Source organism: Gymnodraco acuticeps, unplaced genomic scaffold, assembly GCF_902827175.1.
Source record: "Gymnodraco acuticeps unplaced genomic scaffold, fGymAcu1.1, whole genome shotgun sequence".
NCBI classification, from domain to species: domain Eukaryota; kingdom Metazoa; phylum Chordata; class Actinopteri; order Perciformes; family Bathydraconidae; genus Gymnodraco; species Gymnodraco acuticeps.
The window spans coordinates 1,177,376-1,196,736 of NW_022990054.1; the positions used below are offsets into that span (position 1 = coordinate 1,177,376).

The 19,361-nt window shown below is 42.9% G+C and overlaps 2 protein-coding genes across 7 annotated transcripts in view; one reads left to right on the plus strand and one right to left on the minus strand.

Moving 5' to 3' along the window:
• brsk2a (BR serine/threonine kinase 2a) overlaps nt 1–17,762 on the plus strand; it is a 180,591-nt gene extending 162,829 nt beyond the window's left edge. For 4 of the 5 annotated variants that reach the window (XM_034215950.1, XM_034215952.1, XM_034215951.1 and 1 more), the window contains 7 exons: nt 4,316–4,376; nt 6,770–6,977; nt 7,421–7,469; nt 8,454–8,577; nt 9,637–9,817; nt 11,179–11,268; nt 15,152–17,762. In XM_034215950.1, the coding sequence (XP_034071841.1) occupies nt 4,316–4,376; nt 6,770–6,977; nt 7,421–7,469; nt 8,454–8,577; nt 9,637–9,817; nt 11,179–11,268; nt 15,152–15,324 (886 nt within the window). In that variant the 3' untranslated portion in view covers nt 15,325–17,762. The remainder of the gene's footprint in view (nt 1–4,315; nt 4,377–6,769; nt 6,978–7,420; nt 7,470–8,453; nt 8,578–9,636; nt 9,818–11,178; nt 11,269–15,151) is intronic. The other variant, XM_034215954.1, reaches the window with a different exon arrangement.
• Nucleotides 17,763–18,048: 286 nt separating this feature from the next.
• Nucleotides 18,049–19,361, minus strand: part of abtb2b (ankyrin repeat and BTB (POZ) domain containing 2b) — a 42,835-nt gene continuing 41,522 nt past the window's right edge. For both annotated transcript variants that reach the window (XM_034215944.1, XM_034215943.1), the window contains one exon: nt 18,049–19,213. In XM_034215944.1, coding sequence (XP_034071835.1) covers nt 18,980–19,213 — 234 coding nt within the window. In that variant the 3' untranslated portion in view covers nt 18,049–18,979. The remainder of the gene's footprint in view (nt 19,214–19,361) is intronic.

The window sequence follows — 19,361 nt, forward strand, 5'->3', positions numbered from 1 at the left end:
ATATGTCCTGTCCTTTATATAAAGGTTGCATTAGTTTAAAAGTTACTTTCTTCCGCCCTTCGCTCTGACCCATCTGTTTTAGTCAAGCCTAGAGTCTCCTCTGTTTGTATGGAATTGCTATGCTAATGCAGAAAGTTCTTCTATGCCTGGCTTCCTATCACCTGTGGTAGGTTGGGGGGGGGGGGTCCTATATCACAGCCCATCCGCCTCCAAATCAAATCTTACTCGCTGTACATCTGCAATTCATGGCTCTCCAGCTGATCAGTGGGGGAAAGAATGTTGGTAACAAATTCTCCGTGTAACTTTTCTGCCTTTTATCGTGTCTCTGTGTGCACTTTATTTTTTTGATCATGCTGGTGTGTTTGTGTTTATATGCGGTGGCGTTGTGGATACACAGAATAACGTCCAAAGATTTGACTGACTTTCTCTGAACCTAACCTTATCTTTCCCCGACAGCAAACTTTTGTCGACAGCACAGAAGACTCGTAGAACTTCAGATCAGAGGGTGTCAGTGGGAGGACTAACTTTGAAACATGTGTTTTGACAGGATACATAACATAAATGATGGAAGAGAGGGGAGACGTTTTTATCTAAAATAACACCATGAAAATGCCTGAACCTCAATCCCTCTCACATATCTCATGTAGGCAGCAAGAATGCGATCAAATGCCCAGCCTGCATTTTCATACATGCTGATTGATGATCCGACTGCTCCTGTGAAGTATAATTGAATAGATTTGGGATAAATGCTGCACTAGCCACATTGCACAGAAACATGCCCAGAGACATTCTTACGTCTTCATTCTTCATACACCCAAAAGTATCTTAAAAAAGACATTTAAAGCCTAAACTCAAAGCACCAGATATCCCACTGATTTCATTTTAAATCTTAACAACATGCCAGGAGAAATGAAGGGAGGTTAATGATATGTAAATGAAATATGGAAAAGTGCTGCAGTGTGAAGAACAGAATATCAATTGATTTTATTTTTTTCCTTTACTGCTCTAGTTACTTCATGCAGTTTGAGTGTGTTGGCTTACTCCGAGCAGTCTTAATAAGTCTCATGCTAATTATTGACTCCAATTTATTTAAGAGGCTCAAATGAACACACATAAGGCACCTTTAACTCTGATCTCTACATGGGAAACTGCAGGGGTCGTACTACATTTAGAGATTTGAGGAGCTGTGAATATTAATGCGCCGAGTCCCCAAGGAGTTGTCAAGGCTCGGGAAAAGGAAATGAATTTAAACAGTGTGTTGGTTTGTGTGAATATCTACTAAGTACAGTAGAATAACTCCATTGGCAGGACAAAGTCAATATAGAGGAGGGGGAGAGAGAAAAAGGGGACATTCTCCACAGTGCAGTAGAGTTGTGTTGTGCAGTGTTATTTGTTCTCCGTTTGACTCCTGGCACCATCCATTTCACAATGCTTCTTTTTCATTTCATTTCAGTCCACGCCCTCGTCCCAGAACCTCTTGTCCTTGTTCCTTCCCCCACAGCTCGACATTAGACCCCCACGGGTGCTTTGGATAGGTCTCTGATACAGCCGGTGGCCACACACTGAGAACATGGGAAACATTCCAAAACAGGCTTATGGGAAAGGTTATCTTGGGGAGTAATGGATAAGAGAAAGATGAGAATGAGAAGCCACACACATACACCATTTCACCCAAATTGCAAACAAAAAAATAATTGAATTCAAAACAAAAACCTCTATGAGAGATGAGGGAAATGGAATTGTGTTGGCTGTGCTTACCGGTGATGGCTAAAAAGTCCTTTAATCAAGTACAAGTTGCAATTCAACATTTAAAGGTCACCTATTATGCAAAATCCACTTGTTCATGTCTTGTATACATCAACACGTGTCCCCTCTGTGGAAAGAGACTCTGAACGTTTCAGGAAAAAAGATTCACTCTCTTTTTGTTCTGATCCATTTATATAAAAACCTGTCTGAAAATGAGCTGATCAGATTTTGGCCACTTTGTGATGTCATAACGATTTATTGGCTTGTGTAACCATTAGCCAATAACAACCAAGGTAACACCCCCCCACCTTATCACCTGAATCTCCTCCTAGAGCACCATTGTGTTCTTTGTAACCAAATATCTCTCAGAGGGGCGTGGGGAGGGGCTCCTTGTTTTCATCTAAAGTAACAGACAGAGAATCAGCACTTTTGAAACAGGGCTGAAACAGAGGGGATTATGGGATGCTACAATGATCTGTTTGGTATTTCAAGCCAAACACTTCAGAGACATGTTTTGTATATATCTGAGACCTATAATATATTGATGAAAAACAGCATAATAGGGGACCTTTTAAAGTCGTGCATTTAAATGTTTAATTTTGTATTAGCATCAGATTACACTAACTGCAGCTGTCAAATAAATGTAGTGAAATAAAGGGTTCTGGAGAGCAGTGTTTTGTTAATAAGGGAGATCTGACTCTTTTGAAGCAAGCGCTACAGAAACTCAGAGGGCTTAACTGGCTCCAGCATCTCCTCTCCTGATGATTTAATAACTTCTGCATGATAGATGATGAATGATTCATTAAGTTGTGTACGCTGTTCGCTACAAATACAAACTTGTCAACAATATTTCATCGTCTCTCCGAAGCAAGGGTGAGCTTCTGACAGCCCATTACTGTACAGCACAGCCATCTGTAGCATTAGCTTTATAGACGTGCTGGTCCAACACTAACAGATGCAGAGGGCCTCGAACAATATGCTCATAATGGCCCGAGGATGCTGTGTTTTGGCTTCGTGTTTTAGATGAAGAGCAATTGGCTGTGTGAGGCTCTGTAGTTAACAACTGCAGACATGTCTCAGTGGACCAGAGGACTTACATGTAAATGATAGCAACTGTCTGGTCAGCTGCTCCCTGAAAACAAGAAATCCTAGCCAACGCGGTCTCAACATCGCCTACTCATGAGTAAAAGAGTGTGTGCAGAAATACACTCACAGAAGGGGCAGTGAGAGAGTTACAGAAATAGCTTGAGAGTGGGTGATTCTATAATTTCCTCCCTCTCATTGTAGCTGTTCTCTTCTCTTTTGATTGTGTCTGTTAGGAGGATTCTTGTATTCTCTTCTTGTATCAGTTCTCTCTTTAGACGGTTGTAAATTAAAAGCTCAAGGGAGACGGGTGACTGCACCCAAAGTGTTTCTACAGTACCTTTTAGAAGATTGAAACATATACATCTTAATCTGGGCTTGTTGTTATGACAGCACTGGTATCATTTTTATGGCTGCTAGCTGTAACCGTGTACACAGTTTTGTGTCCATGTATGGATGCCTTTGTGGTCCTGTGGGACTCCTCGGCGTCATAAATGAACATCAGTCTCCATTACTCCATCCCTCCATCCCATCCTTCATTCTTCCCTCTCTAAATCCTCCATCACTCCTAAACTACCTCATCCTCCCCTCATATTTTCCATGAGTTCCTCCACTACAACCGAGCAAGTTGAAAGACACTTGTAGTTGTAGCTCTTTTCAAATAGAGACAAAATATTCTGTAGGCTCGGCCACATGTTTGTGCATCAAATGAGAGAGAGAAAGGAATGAGGGGGGGGGTTGGGGTTTGTTAGATTGAATGACAAAAAGGCACAGTGTTGTGACAGTGAGCAGCTGGTGTTTCCGAGTGTTGACAGGCCCTGTTTTGTGTGTATGTGTGTGTGTGTGTGTGTGTGTGTGTGTGTGTGTGTGTGTGTGTGTGTGTGTGTGTGTGTGTGTGTGTGTGTGTGTGTGTATGTGAGAGCGTACATGTGTGCGCTCTTGATGGAGACAGATTGTCCTGTGATTGTTATTTTCTGAGCAGGGCTTTGCTCGCAGGGGTTATTGACGGCATCTGGGGGGGAAAAGAAAAACATGACAAATGGCACTCAACCAAATGTCCCACTTCATTTCACCCCTCGAGATGTTTTCAACTGATCCATGGCTATAAGGCCTAAAAGTCAACACATGTTGTTTATTAACACACTATAGACAAGGCGGAAAGCTCATTTGAATGCTAATCTGTGGAGCCTATAGCATACTTAACCCAAAGTTTGAGCTTTACTGCTTTGAGACTAATTGCTGCTAACTAATGCTAGTCATGTTATAGTGCTTTTACCCTCTTTGTGTGAATTGGTGTTGTGTTTGGGGCTTGGTAGAATCTACTGCGCTTGCTATGATGGTGACATAGGCTGTGATGCTTTCTAACTGTGTAACCTCCACACTCTCACCCCCCACCTGTGTGTAATTAACCATGTAACAGGTACACATGTGGATCTCACAAATAACCTCCGCCTCTTGTGTGTGTTCTTGCCTGTTTGTGCCCCAGGTCGCGGTCGATCAGTGGAGCCTCCTCCGGCCTCTCCACCAGCCCCCTCAGCAGCCCACGGGTAAGTCATGATCCTCTGTGCACTTTCACACACACATGCAACACACACCTGTGGACCAAGCTACTTCTTCACCCTCGTGGATAACGGCCAACCAACTCCCGCTGATCCCATCTTATTGCTGTTTATGAGGGCGAGAGAAAATAAAGACCGTAACATCACCAATGCCTGACCTTTAACAATGCACCGCAAACTCAGCATGAAAGCAATATCACTTTATCTCTCTGCTCATGCAATATCTTTCTACTGCTCTACTTTATTATGAGTCTGAGATATTGTATGTTTTTCCACACCTATAAAGGAACAGTTCAACCCTTAATAAAAAATATCTTCCCTCTTCCTTGTGGTGCTGTTCATAAATATAGATTGTTTTAGTCTTGAGTGTTGGGTATAGCAGCCATAGAGATGTCTGCCTCTCTAATATATTTCATCTAAATGGCACTCAGTCTAAGGTGCATCAAAAATACATTGGAAAAAATCAACAGGAATAGAAATGGGAACTATTTTGCTTTCTACAATCGCCCACCATATCACCTTCAGAAGGAAGCATGCATCTAACCATGAATAAGAGCTAGTTAGTGTCAAAGCTCATCCACAAGAACAACATTAATGTTTACATATTGCACTCTGAGCATGAGACCTTTATCGAGAAGGCAGACATCTCCAACACTCAACAACTCACACCATGACAGTCTAGATTGAGAAGCTGATGTATGTGTTTCTGATTTTGGAATGCAATGTTTATTATTTTCATCCAAAGTTCAGTTTTGAAGACTTAAGTTCTTCTCATCTGGTGTTTCTTCATACATTACATGAGTCATCACGGTATCTGTATATTTGGATCTCCCTGTTATCTGAAAGTTAAAATATACTGAAACGGAGGATGTGACAGCTCAGCATACTTTCTTCCCCCACCCCAAAGCTTATTTTTTCCATCCTTTCTGCGTATTACCCCTCTCTCTGTTTTCCCTGGCCTGAGCTCTATGGAAATCCAGCTCCTGGAATGCTTCAGAAAATCCCACTTTTCTTGCGCTGAGCTGGGGAGCTTGTGGTAAACTTTTCCAGCTGACTAACCTGAGAAGGCTCAAGCTTAGCCAGGATCCTAAAACGAGCTCCTCGCGCCACACAGGTTCCTTCAGGCTGATCTGAAAGGGAAATTGATTTCTCAGACCTACCCAAAGCCCGGATTGTGCTCTCAGCGAGAACCTCTATGTGGAGTTATTTTCTCACATTTGTGTGTGGAAGAAAGGGAGGCGCAAATAGTTTATCAGGGTACCATTGTGCCTGCAATTCCACCATAACAAATTAAACAGAACAATAAACGTCGAAATATTACAGCAAAAATATCATGATGGTGTTCCTCCTGTTATTGAAACAGTCTAAAGTGTCCTCACAGCTGGTCCCATGTCTCTCACACATCTGTCTGCATGCTTTTCTCTGCCATCAGAGCCCTGTATGTGTTATCAAGTGAAGTCCATCATTTTGTCTTTTGTTTGTTGTTTCTTTAAACTGTGTGCATTGCTTGCTGTTTTCTCACTTGCCACGAGTCACTGAATGGACTAACTGCATGTTTCTTGTCTTTTCTGTCTTCCCCTTTTTTTCTTTTGTTATCAATGCCTTACCTCTCCCGTGTATGCACACATCCCTCCTGCCTCTGCTTTTCTTCTGGATGTGTTGTTGTTTGTTTTGCTACACTCCTCATTCGTGCCTGCGTGTGTCCCTGTGTGTGTTGCTTTGTTTTCTCCTCCTCCTCCACCTGCTCTGGCTCTCGGCTGTGTCGTGCTGCGTGTCTTCACACTGTGTCCTCACACTGTGTCCTCCAACTCCAGCCTGTCAGAAAGTTCTGTGTACCGCCTCAGACCCCAGACATTTTGCAGTCCCCTAACTCGAGCCCCTGCCAATCCCCTGAGTCTGCCCCCAATCGTGCAGTCCCCCGTGCCCCCACGCCTAACTCACTAGCGCCAAACAGTGAGCCCCCGCCGGCAGAACTCAACAGGACGCAAACACTCCCCTCCAAGCCTAAAACTGTCCCCAAGCCCCTCCAAGCCACCCGCTCCATCCCGCTCCCCGTACAGTCCACAGAGCCAGCATCTCCAGCCAAATCCAAGCCACCCACTCCCCTCCAGCTTCCATTGCAGCTCCCCTCTGCCTCTGTCCCTCACACCCCTACTACTCCATCCTCCCCGTCCTTCCCCTTTGCCCCCTCCTCCATCTCCAGTACTCCCATCCAAAACAGCCCCCAGGTGAGGCGTTCCCATTTCGCTGCCAGCCCCCAGCTCTCGGTGCCCTTCGTCCCCGCGGTGCAGATGTCCCCCATCCGGTTGCACCACTTCCACCCCGTAGCGCCCGCGTCTTCTTCCTTCACTGACCAGCCCAAATCTATCCCCCTCATACAGGTTACCCCTCATCCCTCCCCTCGAGGTAGCCCCCTCCCCACCCCAAAGGGCACCCCGGTGCACACTCCCAAGGACAGCCCAGCCGGGACCCCCAATCCGACGCCGCCCCCCAGCCCGTCCATCGGAGGCATGCCTTGGAGGACGCGCCTCAACTCCATCAAGAACAGCTTCCTGGGATCGCCACGCTTCCACCGCAGGAAACTACAAGGTACTGATATCCTTTAAGATGTTTAAACCTTAAACACTTATCTTCAAGTTTCAAGGCTTTATTGTCATTAGCACATTAGTTACAGTGTAGATATGGCAATGAAAAACCCAGGTCACAGGCTCCTCCAACTGTGCATACTGTATATAGGACATAGAACAAATAAAACAGATGAAATAGTGCAATAGAATGTTTGGGAGATGTGCAAGTAAATACAAATAAAATAGAAATAGTGCAAGAAGAGTCTATATACAAGTAAATGCAATGACACATTAGATTCTGACTGGTTTTAGACCTGATACCAGACAGCAGCAGACAGAACAGTTTGTGGCTGTGGTCTTTTGTTCCTTGTTCCTATTTAATCCTAAAATCTTCCCGTTCCCACTAATTAAATCTATCTTTTTCTGAGACTTCAACCTTTTCTCACTTTATCTCTGCGTCCACAGTTCCCACACAAGAGGAGATGTCCAGCCTCACACCAGAGTCTTCCCCAGAGTGAGTAGATACTTGTTCATCACTATGCAGAACCTGTCAGCCCCTCACTCATTGGCTCTTGATAGCATGATGTTTTGGAAAGTAATACATCTGTGAAGGTTTGATTTGTGCCTGCTGAGTCCACGGTAATGACCTCAGGTGTGGTCTGGGTTGGAGAAGCAGCACCGTGGCAGGAGGTATTGGGTTGGTTATAGAGAGAGAGGGAGGGGGGTAGCTGTGTGATGTTGCTGAGCTCCCAGGGGCCTGATAACTGAAGGTTGGCCTAGATATGCCTGTTTGGTTCGCTGGCTTGGCCATTTCCACCTGGCTGGGAAGAACATCCTGGCTGTAGGAGTTGGAGTGTTGGCTGTAAAAGACCTTCCTTGGCTAGTTTATGCTTCATCACATTAATACAGTCACACACCCACTGTGTATAAAGTGTTACAAAAAAGCCCTTAATGTTGCTTGTAACATTATGGAATAATTTATATTTCAATAGGGAGTTTCTCTTTGCAATTTACAGTTTTGTAAATCAATCAACCTTTACCAGAAACTCATGGAATGTTAATGTGCACAGAACAGAAGTCCATTTGGCTTATTAGCGGGTGCATATACACCTGGGCTGAGGCCAGTAGTGAATTCATCTACCTCTACCCCTTCTGGACCTGCAGTTCTGTTCACATAGAAGCTCAATTATCCCCCCCCCCCTCTCCCTTACACACAAACATAGACCTACATGCATGTACACACACACAGTTGCGCAGAAGGGGGAAATGTCAGGAAACGTATCTCCCCTGCAGCTTTAGCTCATTTCCCTCAGGGCATCCTCCGTTTGCTCCTCTGCAGTTCCCCAGAGCTGCAGAGGGAGAACTTTTCACCAGCTCTCCATTTTTCAGGAGGATAGGTGGGTGCTGGGTTTTAAAATGGAATTAAAAAGGTTGTAATGAGGACAACCCCTCTCCAACAGGAATATACTAACATTGTGTTCTTGTCTTATGCCCACAGACTTGCCAAAAAATCATGGTTTGGTAACTTCATCAACCTGGAAAAAGAGGAGCAGATCTTCATCGTCATCAGAGACAAGCCTCTCAGCTCCATCAAGGCAGACATCGTTCAAGCCTTTCTCTCGGTACTTGCTTAATTCCTCACATTTCCCCTGCTACCTTTAACCCCGATAAACACTTCACTACCTGTGCTCTGATGTTTCTCTGTAAATCTATATATGCGTATTACCTGTACATCTGCTGTCTGATGCAGGACGTTGCCTTTTCCAACAGCAGCTGTGATTGGCTATGCTACGAGGCTGGCTCTCTCTTTGTTTGCTAACATGCTTCTGATTCATGTTGCAATTCAGTAAACGGCTAGTGTTCAGTGCTTCTATTTTCTCTCTGACTGAAGACTCACTTTAGGTCAATAGAAAATCAACAGAGAGCATTGATCATTAGCATATAGATGCTTTGCCCTTGATACTGTGTATTGAGCATGTGTGTGTATATTTAGATGTGTACTGCGAGAAATGGAGTAGATTGTATCTGTGTATGCGTGATGGGTTTATAATGTGGATGTACAAATACATGCAGGAATATAGACAACATCAGGATTTTTCCGCCAGCGCCGCAGAATCTTTATCAACAAAAGCTTGGCAGTGGTAGTTGATATTCAGCGTGCATAATTGAACAAAAAACGATCCTCACCCCAGTTAAATTTAACAAAGTAAACCCAAACTATGCCAGTGCAGGTCAATGTCAAATGTGTTTCCCCTTCCCTGGAGCTATTTCCCTCTGGGTTGTGCTAGCTGGTGTTACAGACAGGAGATTGGCACCTGAATCAGTGGAATTATACCTCTCAGCACACTCACATTAATGGAATGTCAAACCCTCTCCAGCACTATGGTGAAATGTGACTATTTCCGAGCTCACCTGTTCATTGGGCATACAAATTCATTTTAGGAGGAAGAGTGCAGAGTTGTTGGATGACTCAAGATTACATTAGCTTAAGTCTCCCTGGCATGCATGCTCTCCCCGAGGCATTCATCTCTGCAGAGTATGTGGAGGGTATTTTAATGAGGGTTTACTCACCTTGTCACTTACATGTGGTAAAAACTATGACCATAATGCTCCTTGTTAATAATCCTATTATTTGCTGTTTTTCTTATTCTTATCTCTGCCTATTTGTCCACTTCTCCCAGATCCCCAGCCTCAGCCACAGCGTCATCTCTCAGACAAGTTTCCGGGCAGAGTACAAGTCCACAGCCGGCCCTACAGTCTTCCAGAAGCCAGTCAAATTCCAGGTGGATATCACCTACACGGAGAGCACAGCTGCCACTAAGGAGAACGGCATTTACTCTGTCACCTTCACCCTGCTCTCAGGTCAGAACACCGCCAGCACGACCCTCATTTTCTACACCCACTTAGCCTGCATGCATTCAGTCAAATCAGGTCACGAATCAAATGCTAAAGGCGTACTTTACTTTTATAAGTTGAACTCCTTTTCCCTCAGAATGAGATATTAACAGTATCTTCTGTATAAATACAAAAGAGAAAAAGGGGTTCAAGGCACTCTGCTTTGTTTTTATACTTCAGTAAAACATTTGGCTTAAATGTAGGGGATAATCAGAATTCCTTTATTTGTCCCAGAGCGGGGACATGTACAGTGTTACAGCAATAGTGATATAGCAGATAAAAGGCAAGCAATAATAAAGTAGCTAACATGTTAATTTTAGAGTAAAAGCACACATTGGTAATACAAAATAAAGACAAATAAGTACTCATAAAGAATTAGTAGCAGCATTTAAATAGCTAAGTAAAATAGGTTTAAGATATTATAAAGATGATGTTTTGCACGTACAAATGATCATGGTTATTGCACAGTAGAATTGACAAAAAAAGGGTATACATTGCATGTTACAGGTGTATTGATCTCAACAGTCTGTATTGATTGGATTCCTTCTAATGTGGGCAGTCCATACAGAATGTGTCCAGTTCAAACCCTGTCAGTAGTTCACAGAGTTACATCAAGTATTATATAAGTCTTCCATCTTCTCACATTCACAGAGGTCTGGGGAAATTCAAGCTCACACTTCACTTTTGAGAAGTGCCGAAAAGCTTCCCTCCCTTGCATGTTGAGTGGGGTGCCGTCACACTTGAACCAAATAAAAATAAATCTATATCTATCCAGCCAACAAATACCTCAAGTGCCGCTTCCATGTGTGTTCAAACTCTCTGCCAAATAGAATAGCTGCCTAAGGATTTTCAAAGTTCTCGCAATCCTGAATGCTTGATAAGATTTTCCCTCCAAAAACCTCCCTGAGCGTAACGAGATGAGGTCTGGCTATGCAAGATTACATACTAGGCAATCATGCATGCATGCTTAGTGTTGCAGAAACACACGCATTCTCTCAGCTCTTTTCTCTCTGTCTCACACACATATACACCCCCACACACCCAAAAAGGGGGCACATTTCAGATAAATTGGGTGTAATAGTGGCACTTTGGAGCCTGCTGTTCTTCCATGTCACTGAATGTACACAACAGGAAGAGAGCACGTGCTTACACTAGCACTCCTCTCTGGCCTCCATCTATCATCTCAGGCTTTTTTTCTCCAGCTCATTTTTCACACCATGTACACTCTTACTTACTCCCCTTTTAATTAATCCATCTACATGCTCTTCTGTCTTCCTACAGACTGCTACCTTTGCAATAAATATCTGCTGTTCTGTGCCTCTGTTTAGGTCCCAGCCGGCGCTTTAAGCGAGTAGTGGAGACGATTCAGAGCCAGTTGTTAAGCACGCATGACCAGCCAGGGGTCCAACAGCTGTCTGGTGAGTAGGAACTTCTCTTTTCAAAAGAAACAATATTATCCAAAGCCTCTCCACCCTCACTCCCACCGCCTCATCCGCCCATCCCACACCGAGATGAACCACTCTCACCGCTGAAGCTAAATCCTGCCCTCCGCTTCCCCTGTGCTTGAAATTCACTCCGAGCCACACTCCGCTACTCGAAAAAACAGCTTATTTTTTTGCATGCCCGCGCCTCACCGCCATGAAAGGGTGGGAGCTGCTCTCAGGCTGCGGGTCAAGCTTTGTCTCGTTGCCCTGGCAGGGAAGATTAGAGTAGAAGGTAGGGGAAGATGATTTGCATTCTGTTACTCCTACTTCCAAGACTGATCGTCGGAGCTTGTCACCATGGCAACACCACTGCACCTCAACGCACTCCCCACAATGCACTGCACCGCACAGTGACACCACACCTGACAAGCTCCCTGCTCCCTCATTCTCTGGATGCCTGTACAATAGGACCCCATCACCCCTGTTTGATCCCTCCACCACCAGCCTCTTTTGGACCTTTCAAAAGGCCCCGAGCACATAAAGAAACCCTCTGAAGGCCAACCTCCAGACGCTCACCTGTGAACTTGGTGACATTATAAAGCCTCCTCTCTTTCTTCTAGCCTTAGGGTTGGTGCTGAGGCCGTGGACATGTATAAGTGTCTTATTTTAGTGCGGTAGCTTCTTATTTGCTGGTCTGGATGACAGAAAGACAAAGAAAAGAGAAATATAGATCCTATTCCTCCCCATCTGCTCTTGTCCTTCCTTGTGAATCACTGCTTGGTTTTTGTCTCGCCATCATCTTGACAACGGCTCCACCTGTTGGTAACCTAGGGAAATACCATCAGTCTGTTTTTATGCTGCCTGTGAACCATTTTCTCTGCGTCTGAATGTTTGTGTCTTTATCCTTTGAAACACATCTCTAGTTCCATGTCCCATATTTTTTACAGCTTAATATTATATTTGGTTAAACCTGACGAGAAGTAACAAGTGCGAGCTGCATATTTTCCCAGTGGCTGTTCTGCAATATTTCTCTCACTGGCACTCAGAAATGAACAGCAGCCGTCCCACCTGTTGTGATATTTAACAGTCTGCTATCATCGCTGTGCCTCAGTTGGTTTATCTTTTATTTCGGATCTTATGTATTATAGAGCTAATTAACCCACAGAGGTGTGGGAAGGGTAGATTTAGAGTAAATTACATCAGATTAGGTTTAAACGACTGCTGTGGATCGTTTTAGCAGCAGAGGGGTATTATGTATTATAATGATACTCATTTATCAATAGAGGATATCATGGTTATTACAAAAACACATACATAATAAAGTATTGTATTATGTTCCTGCTGTCAGAGCTGAGTTAAGTACCATCAGAGTATCTCACTCTGTAATAAGCATCTTAAATGTGTGCTTAGCAGTAATTGAAAGCTTTGTTAAACTCACTGTTTCCTCTACTTCTCTTTCCTTTGACCTCCTAACACATGTTGGTGCTACCTGACGACTGGACCTTTGAGAAAAACCCACTGGCTGTAATTAAGAATAGAAATAGCTTTGCATACCAATGTGTGTCAAACAAAGGGCTTCATCAAGTCTCGGTCATTATGTCCCTTTATCACCATTAACAGAAGAATACCTGGGAGCCAAGCTTAGGAAGACAATGGGAGGGGCGGAACAATGAAAGGTGTGTGGGAAAACGCAGGGAGCATATTAAAGGGGTACAGAGGAGAACCATTCATAAAGTGCACCATAGAAACGTCATAGTAAAGGCCATAGAAAGTTGTGGCATAGTGTGCCTTAGTATAATATCACACAACATTCATAACAACTTCATGAAAAATTATTATTGCAATATGTCTTTGAAAACTCAAATCAGAGTGTAGTAATATATATTGTATATATATTATAAATGTTTAATATAATAATATCATATAATAATAGAACAATCTTATACACATCATATGGCTTACAATTGTAATAAAGTCATAGAATAGAAAAAAAGTTGTAAAACAAACAGAAACAAATATAATGGTACGATGAAAAAGTCATAGTATGCACAAAAAACCTAAAGTGTCTTATTAAAGTTTTCTATAAAAAAGAATCATAAAGGAATTATAATTCAAAATGACATTATAATATTGAATACAAAAGTTACAATATAGTATGTTCTCTATCATTAAAAAGTGATATTAATAAAAAACGTAATCCCTGAAAAAGTTAAAAAAGATGTCATAGTTTAATATGTCGTAAAATAAATGAGTTGTACAGTTTGCCTTACTTTTCAAATGTCTTACATAAAATAAAGATGAGATAAAGGTCCTATTGAAAAAGACCTGCTATAGTGTCTGAGCATAGAATGCCATACAAATGTGTCATAAGTGTTATTATAATATTTAATTAAAAACAATCTGAATAAAGGAGGATACGGTCTGGGTTGTAACAAGCACCCTACAACGAGTTTATTAAGATTCATACAATTCCATTTTTGAAAATGTGCAGATTTGGGTGGAGTGAGGTGACTAAGTGTGGAAATTCTTCACATGAGAAAGGAAGAGGGAATGTTAGGGACATGTTTTCCAGCAGGGAAGGGTTAGACTCTGGAACATTCACAATTCCACACAAAAACACGCACAAAGACAAACACACTTATTCACTTATTGGTGATCAGATGAAGTTTGCCTAATGTCCTACCACTACTGCAGGTATCCACACACTGGCAATATGCAAGAGTCAGCAAGAGAAATTCCACTGTCTAACAGTTACAGTTTATGTAGTCCTGGTTCACAGACACTCTCCAGTCCAGTGTGTGTGTGTATGTGTGTGTTTTTCGTCCGTGTGGCACCCCCGCTTCTTTTTCCTGATGCTGCCACTGTTCATTTGTCGGCCCGCAGGACTCTTTTGTGCAAATGGATCTACTGCCAACTATTCAGAAACAGTTCTGTTTGTGGCTGATAGTTCCCAGTTGTGCTGTGTATGCACCATTAGCAAAAAGAACATTGAGTTTTTATTTGCCCCATTTCTCATTTGTGGTGTCCTCACTACTCTACCTACCTGCAGTGGGACCATTAAGGCCCTGTGGAATGAGGGAGTGTGTTTAACTTAAGATCATTTGCATACAAGTTGTCGGACGTACACACACACACACACACACACACACACACACACACACACACAACACACACACACACACACACACACACACACACACACACACACACACACACACACACACACACGTACACACAACACACACACACACACAGGGACTCAGACTGTGTGTCAAAGATATTAGCATGTATTATTTAGCATAACTACAACCCATTTTTCCAGCACAAAGTACCAAGTTAGGAATATTTATGACTTAAATACAATTCATCATCATTTTATTTTGGCGTCTGCAAAACGGCAAACAATCGGCTTTATGAAAAGGAGATTAGACGCTGATGATTTTAATATCCCTCAAGGAAAACGTTGTCTTGAAGCTTTCTCATTGTCCTCCTCCCATCATATGCCGGCTTCTGGCTGACCAGACAGATGACACACCACGCTTTCTGCATCCCATAGTTCAAAGCAGCTTGTTATTATCTACCAGTCTACAGAACGCCTATATCGATTATTTGTTTGAACTTATAGCCTTAGACTGAATGTCTCCCTGTGTTTTCACTCGTTGTGCTGTTACATACGCATGGTTTTGCTCCTTGCTGTCTGTCAGTCCTCGCCTCTGCTTGTCTCTACGTCTCTGTCCTGTGAACCCCATTGTTCATTGGTGTGTTTGTTCTCTCTCTTCTCCCCCTTTTTTGTCCTCTTTTTTGTCCCCCCCCCCATTTGTGTACCTAGGCAGCCCCTTGAGTAACTTCTTTGACGTAATAAACCAACTTTTTTCAGACGAGAAGAACGGACAGGTGCCCTACCCTTCTGGCACGCCCACCAAGCACTGTCCCTCGCCCATGCACGTCCGGAGGCACGAGCCAGAAAGTAATGACACCAAAAGCCCCTCCGCGGGCCGAGACAGGGCCAAGTTGTCCGTGGCAACTGTGGGGTCACAGGAGGAGTCTTAGACCGAGCCTGTGCTAAGACCCCCTCCTCCGAAAATCTGTACATAGCTAGATGTACATAATCATATATGTTTTTGTATAAAATGACTTTATATAGATAGAAATATATGAAGAGAAATATTTTACGAACTGCACCTACATAACACACACACTTCTCATCACCCCTCAGCGTGCACCATCATCATCCACCCCCCCCAGCCATCTTATCTCTTGTTTTTTGCTGCTAACCTGTGTGATGACCCTGACTTGTTTCTGATACCAGGAATTATCCAGAAAACCTATTAAGCCCCTCCTCCGTCTCCCTGTTCCGTTTGAGCCTCACCTCTGCCAACCTCCACCCCCCCTCCCCCCCCAGAGCATGCCAAGAGAGAGAGACAGACAATTGTTGACGGAGGACTGCTTTTAGAGGTGCGCTGCAAAAAAGATGGGGGGGTGGTTACCATGGAAACATACCCTTCATCATGCAGACTTCTACCTTCATCTCCTCTCTGCGCCCCTTCTCCACCTTTGGCAGCCATCAGTAGATGTAGAGGAAAAATAGTGTTCCCCCATTTTAGGAACACACAAACACATACACACATGTGCACAACTAATCCACGCTAATCCACATGAAAGAGTAACGCACCCCCCCCCCCCGCAACGACCGGACCCCCCTTTCCACTCAAGGAGCATTCATCGTTGGAATGACACTACTCACACACATGAACATGCATACATGCACAGGTCCAGTATGCACAGACTCAAACTCTGGGATGTTACTAACACGAACAAAAAGAAGACTGATTCAGAGGAGGAGAGAAGGGGGAGGAGTTTTGTGGAACTCCCAAACAAGCCGACGCGGATGCTTGCTGGATTGTATTTGTTTGCTTTTTAATGTACTTTCTTTGTGAAGAACTGGGTTTAAACTGACTTTATTAGACTTAGTAACATTGCTGCAAATGGACTGGAATTGTGATTTCAGAGAGGAGTTGGGTGTGAGAAGAAATGGGAAGAGGGGGAGATATGATAGTATAGGGTAGGGGGGAGGGACGCGGGTGGGTATTTGGGTATTTAAAATGAATGATCTATTCTGTTGTACAGACTGATATCATTTCTTATGTATACAAAATGAAATGTCTAGTTGTGACACTATGTTTAGATACCATAGGGTCAGGTTGGTAAACCTGCCCCTGCCACTTAATGTTCTTTTAAATTCTTCTGTGTATTTATGTTACATGATCATTTATGTCTTTGTTTGATTGACCTAATAATGATCCAAACATTCCTGTTTGTGTTGTCTGCAACACTCTGTCTTTGGTTTTCCATCCATACCTCTCTCTCAGTCTCACTTACCAGCAGTAGGAGTAGAGGAACAAAAAAAAAATGATGACGTGATAAATGCAATTGTGGATATTTTTTGTATTTCTGTCCTTATTTATTCATGTTTGTTCATCTCACTGTTTGATTTCCTAATTTATTATAACTTGGCTATTTATATGAACAAAGCTGTTAGGTCAGTTGAATGTTATTTATTACCCTCTTGTGTGTTCGTAAATGGGGCAACATTTGAAGAAAAAAATGAACTATTTTTCTTTGTTTTGGTCATTATGTGAACATCTAAAAGACACAAATTCTCTTTTCCCTGACCTCTCCGTAGAGGGAAAGAGAACTTGTGGGAACTCTTGAAAAAAATGATTTACCAGTAATTTATGAATGTAGACTTAGCCTCTTTTTGGAGAGGGAATATGCTCTTCTATTGATATTTGTCAGTTTCATATTATTGTGCGTGTAGGCCAGGCCTGAGGAGAAGGGCGCCACAGATCTACTTCTTCTCTCTGTAAATATACAGACGAACCGTGGGGGTTGATTGTCTTCTCAACCGTGCTGGGGATTCCTGCTCTATGCTTTAGCTTGTATTGCTGTGTGCATGTCAAACATGAGCTTTTCTTTGCATGGCTTTAGTGTTCATGTTCCATGCCAAACTCTCTCCTTCTCTCAGCCTTCATTGATTCTCTCGCCACAAAACTACCTTTTTAAATCCCCCCCCTGTCCCTTACTTTTCACCCTTTTTGATTGTTTGGCCTTCTTTCTTTATTGTTTTAATTCTTCCCTGGCTCCCACTAATCTATCCCTTCCTCCTCCTCCAATCTTGTGCACAAAGTATTTGAGCGATGCTTCCTTGACTCTGTACCTCTGGCTGAAGGCTCGGAGGTCTGCTCTCTCTGTACCTGTTAGCAGCAGAGGCGCAGTGAGGGGATGTCAGTACACAAACACAAAGCAATACCCTATCGTTCACCCTCCTTTCTGTTTTCTACAATGGGAAGCTAGCAGCACCAAGGACATCTGATGATTCTGAGGCCCAGAGCGGGCTTTGGACAGAGCAGGAACAAAACTGACTGTAATCCCCATATAAAATAACTGTGAGCATCTTCAGTGCTAAAACAAATAAACTCATTAAGTTATGGTGTGTTTGTTTTCCTTTGTTCGTGCCTGTTAATGTATGCTCAGTGTTTATGCCTAGTGTTTTTCTCAAACAACTGAAACTATGCCAATCTTAAAATTAATTTAAAATATGCATTTTGAATCCCTGTAAAATGTTTTTTTTACTTTACCTTACCAGTGTTTTCTGTAAGAATGTATTTTACTTTATTTTCTGTAGCACTTGTAATGACTTTCATGTTTTAGATGTGTTCAAGTATCAGATCCTGGATTTTAAGTAAGTTACACAAATCCACACAAACCTACAAAGCTTGTTTACTCGGTTTATTACAATACTCAGCATTCAAACATATGTTTTGTATTCCAAATCCCACGATGGACTCTGCTGCTGTACCTGTATAGAAGCATTAAACCTCAGCTTGCATAAGCTTCATTTACTGTTAAGAGTGTACCTGGAAAAACAGTTACACAAAAACCTTTTTTGTATCAATAATATTAATAATTTGCTTGGATTAAAAAACAAAATAAAAAGGGAACACCCCGTTAAATACTCTCACATCTTTTTGTTCTCCTTAAATACAAAATGTCCATCCCACTCTTCAGTAAGTGTTTTGATTCTCCGGCAATACTTTTTAAAAATAAAAAACATAGTTACATAAAAAGTACATTTGTTAATCCAAAGTACACATCAATACCAGAGGAACTGAGTCTACCTCTGTCCGCCCACTCTGCATTATTAGTTTGAACGGGATAAAGCCAAAAGTCCAGCATGGCTGCCTCCCATGATTCAATCTATTGTCACTTTCCAGCTTCAGTCAGAACCAGGAGGGAAACGTGATCCCAATCCTCCAGGGCAACTCTATTTTTGCCAGTTTTGTCCAGTAGAGGGCAGCAGTGTTTTATTATTCAGAGTTCCCACTTGTTGCATCCATCTGTTGCTTCTCCATTGAAGCTTCCCGAGCCTTGGAGAAAAAGCATCACATTGTCCAATTTTCTTCTTCATTAATGCTGTACTCTGCAAAAAATGTCAAGATGGAGTGCTTGGTACAAAATGTGAAAATGCTAAACTGTCCATAGAGATCTGTATCCCAAAGTCAAAGCACTGTGGAACCAGCTTGTTATTAGTGATAGGAACAGGCGTTACTAAAATCTGTAATAAACTATTTAGTCTGTCTTCAGAGCTGATCCTGTATCACTGATGAAATGAAACCTCCGCTTCGAACGCCACATTCTTATTTCTTCAGACTCGGGAGGTGACGCAGAGAGAGCGTAGTCGTTGGGCCAGGGTCGCCTCCAGCTCCTCCAGAGGCGACTCTCCCCGGCTGTGAGCCAGCGTGGAGATGGAGTTGTTCCCCTGTCGGGCCGAGGGGGGTCCCAGCAGCAGGGTCCTGAAGCCCTCTCTCTCCAGTAGAGCAGGCATCTGCTGCAAGAAGTAACCTTCACAGAATGAGCTCAGCTCCACTGAACCATGGGCCTGGGGAAGAGAAAGGGATGTTTTATCTCATTAGAAAGTGTCACATCGAGGACATCTATCATGTAAGTGTGCAGTCATGTGTATTATCCAGTTGATGTGTGAATGGTTTTAAGAAGAAAGGCTTGTATTCATGCAAGATCTTTCTTCA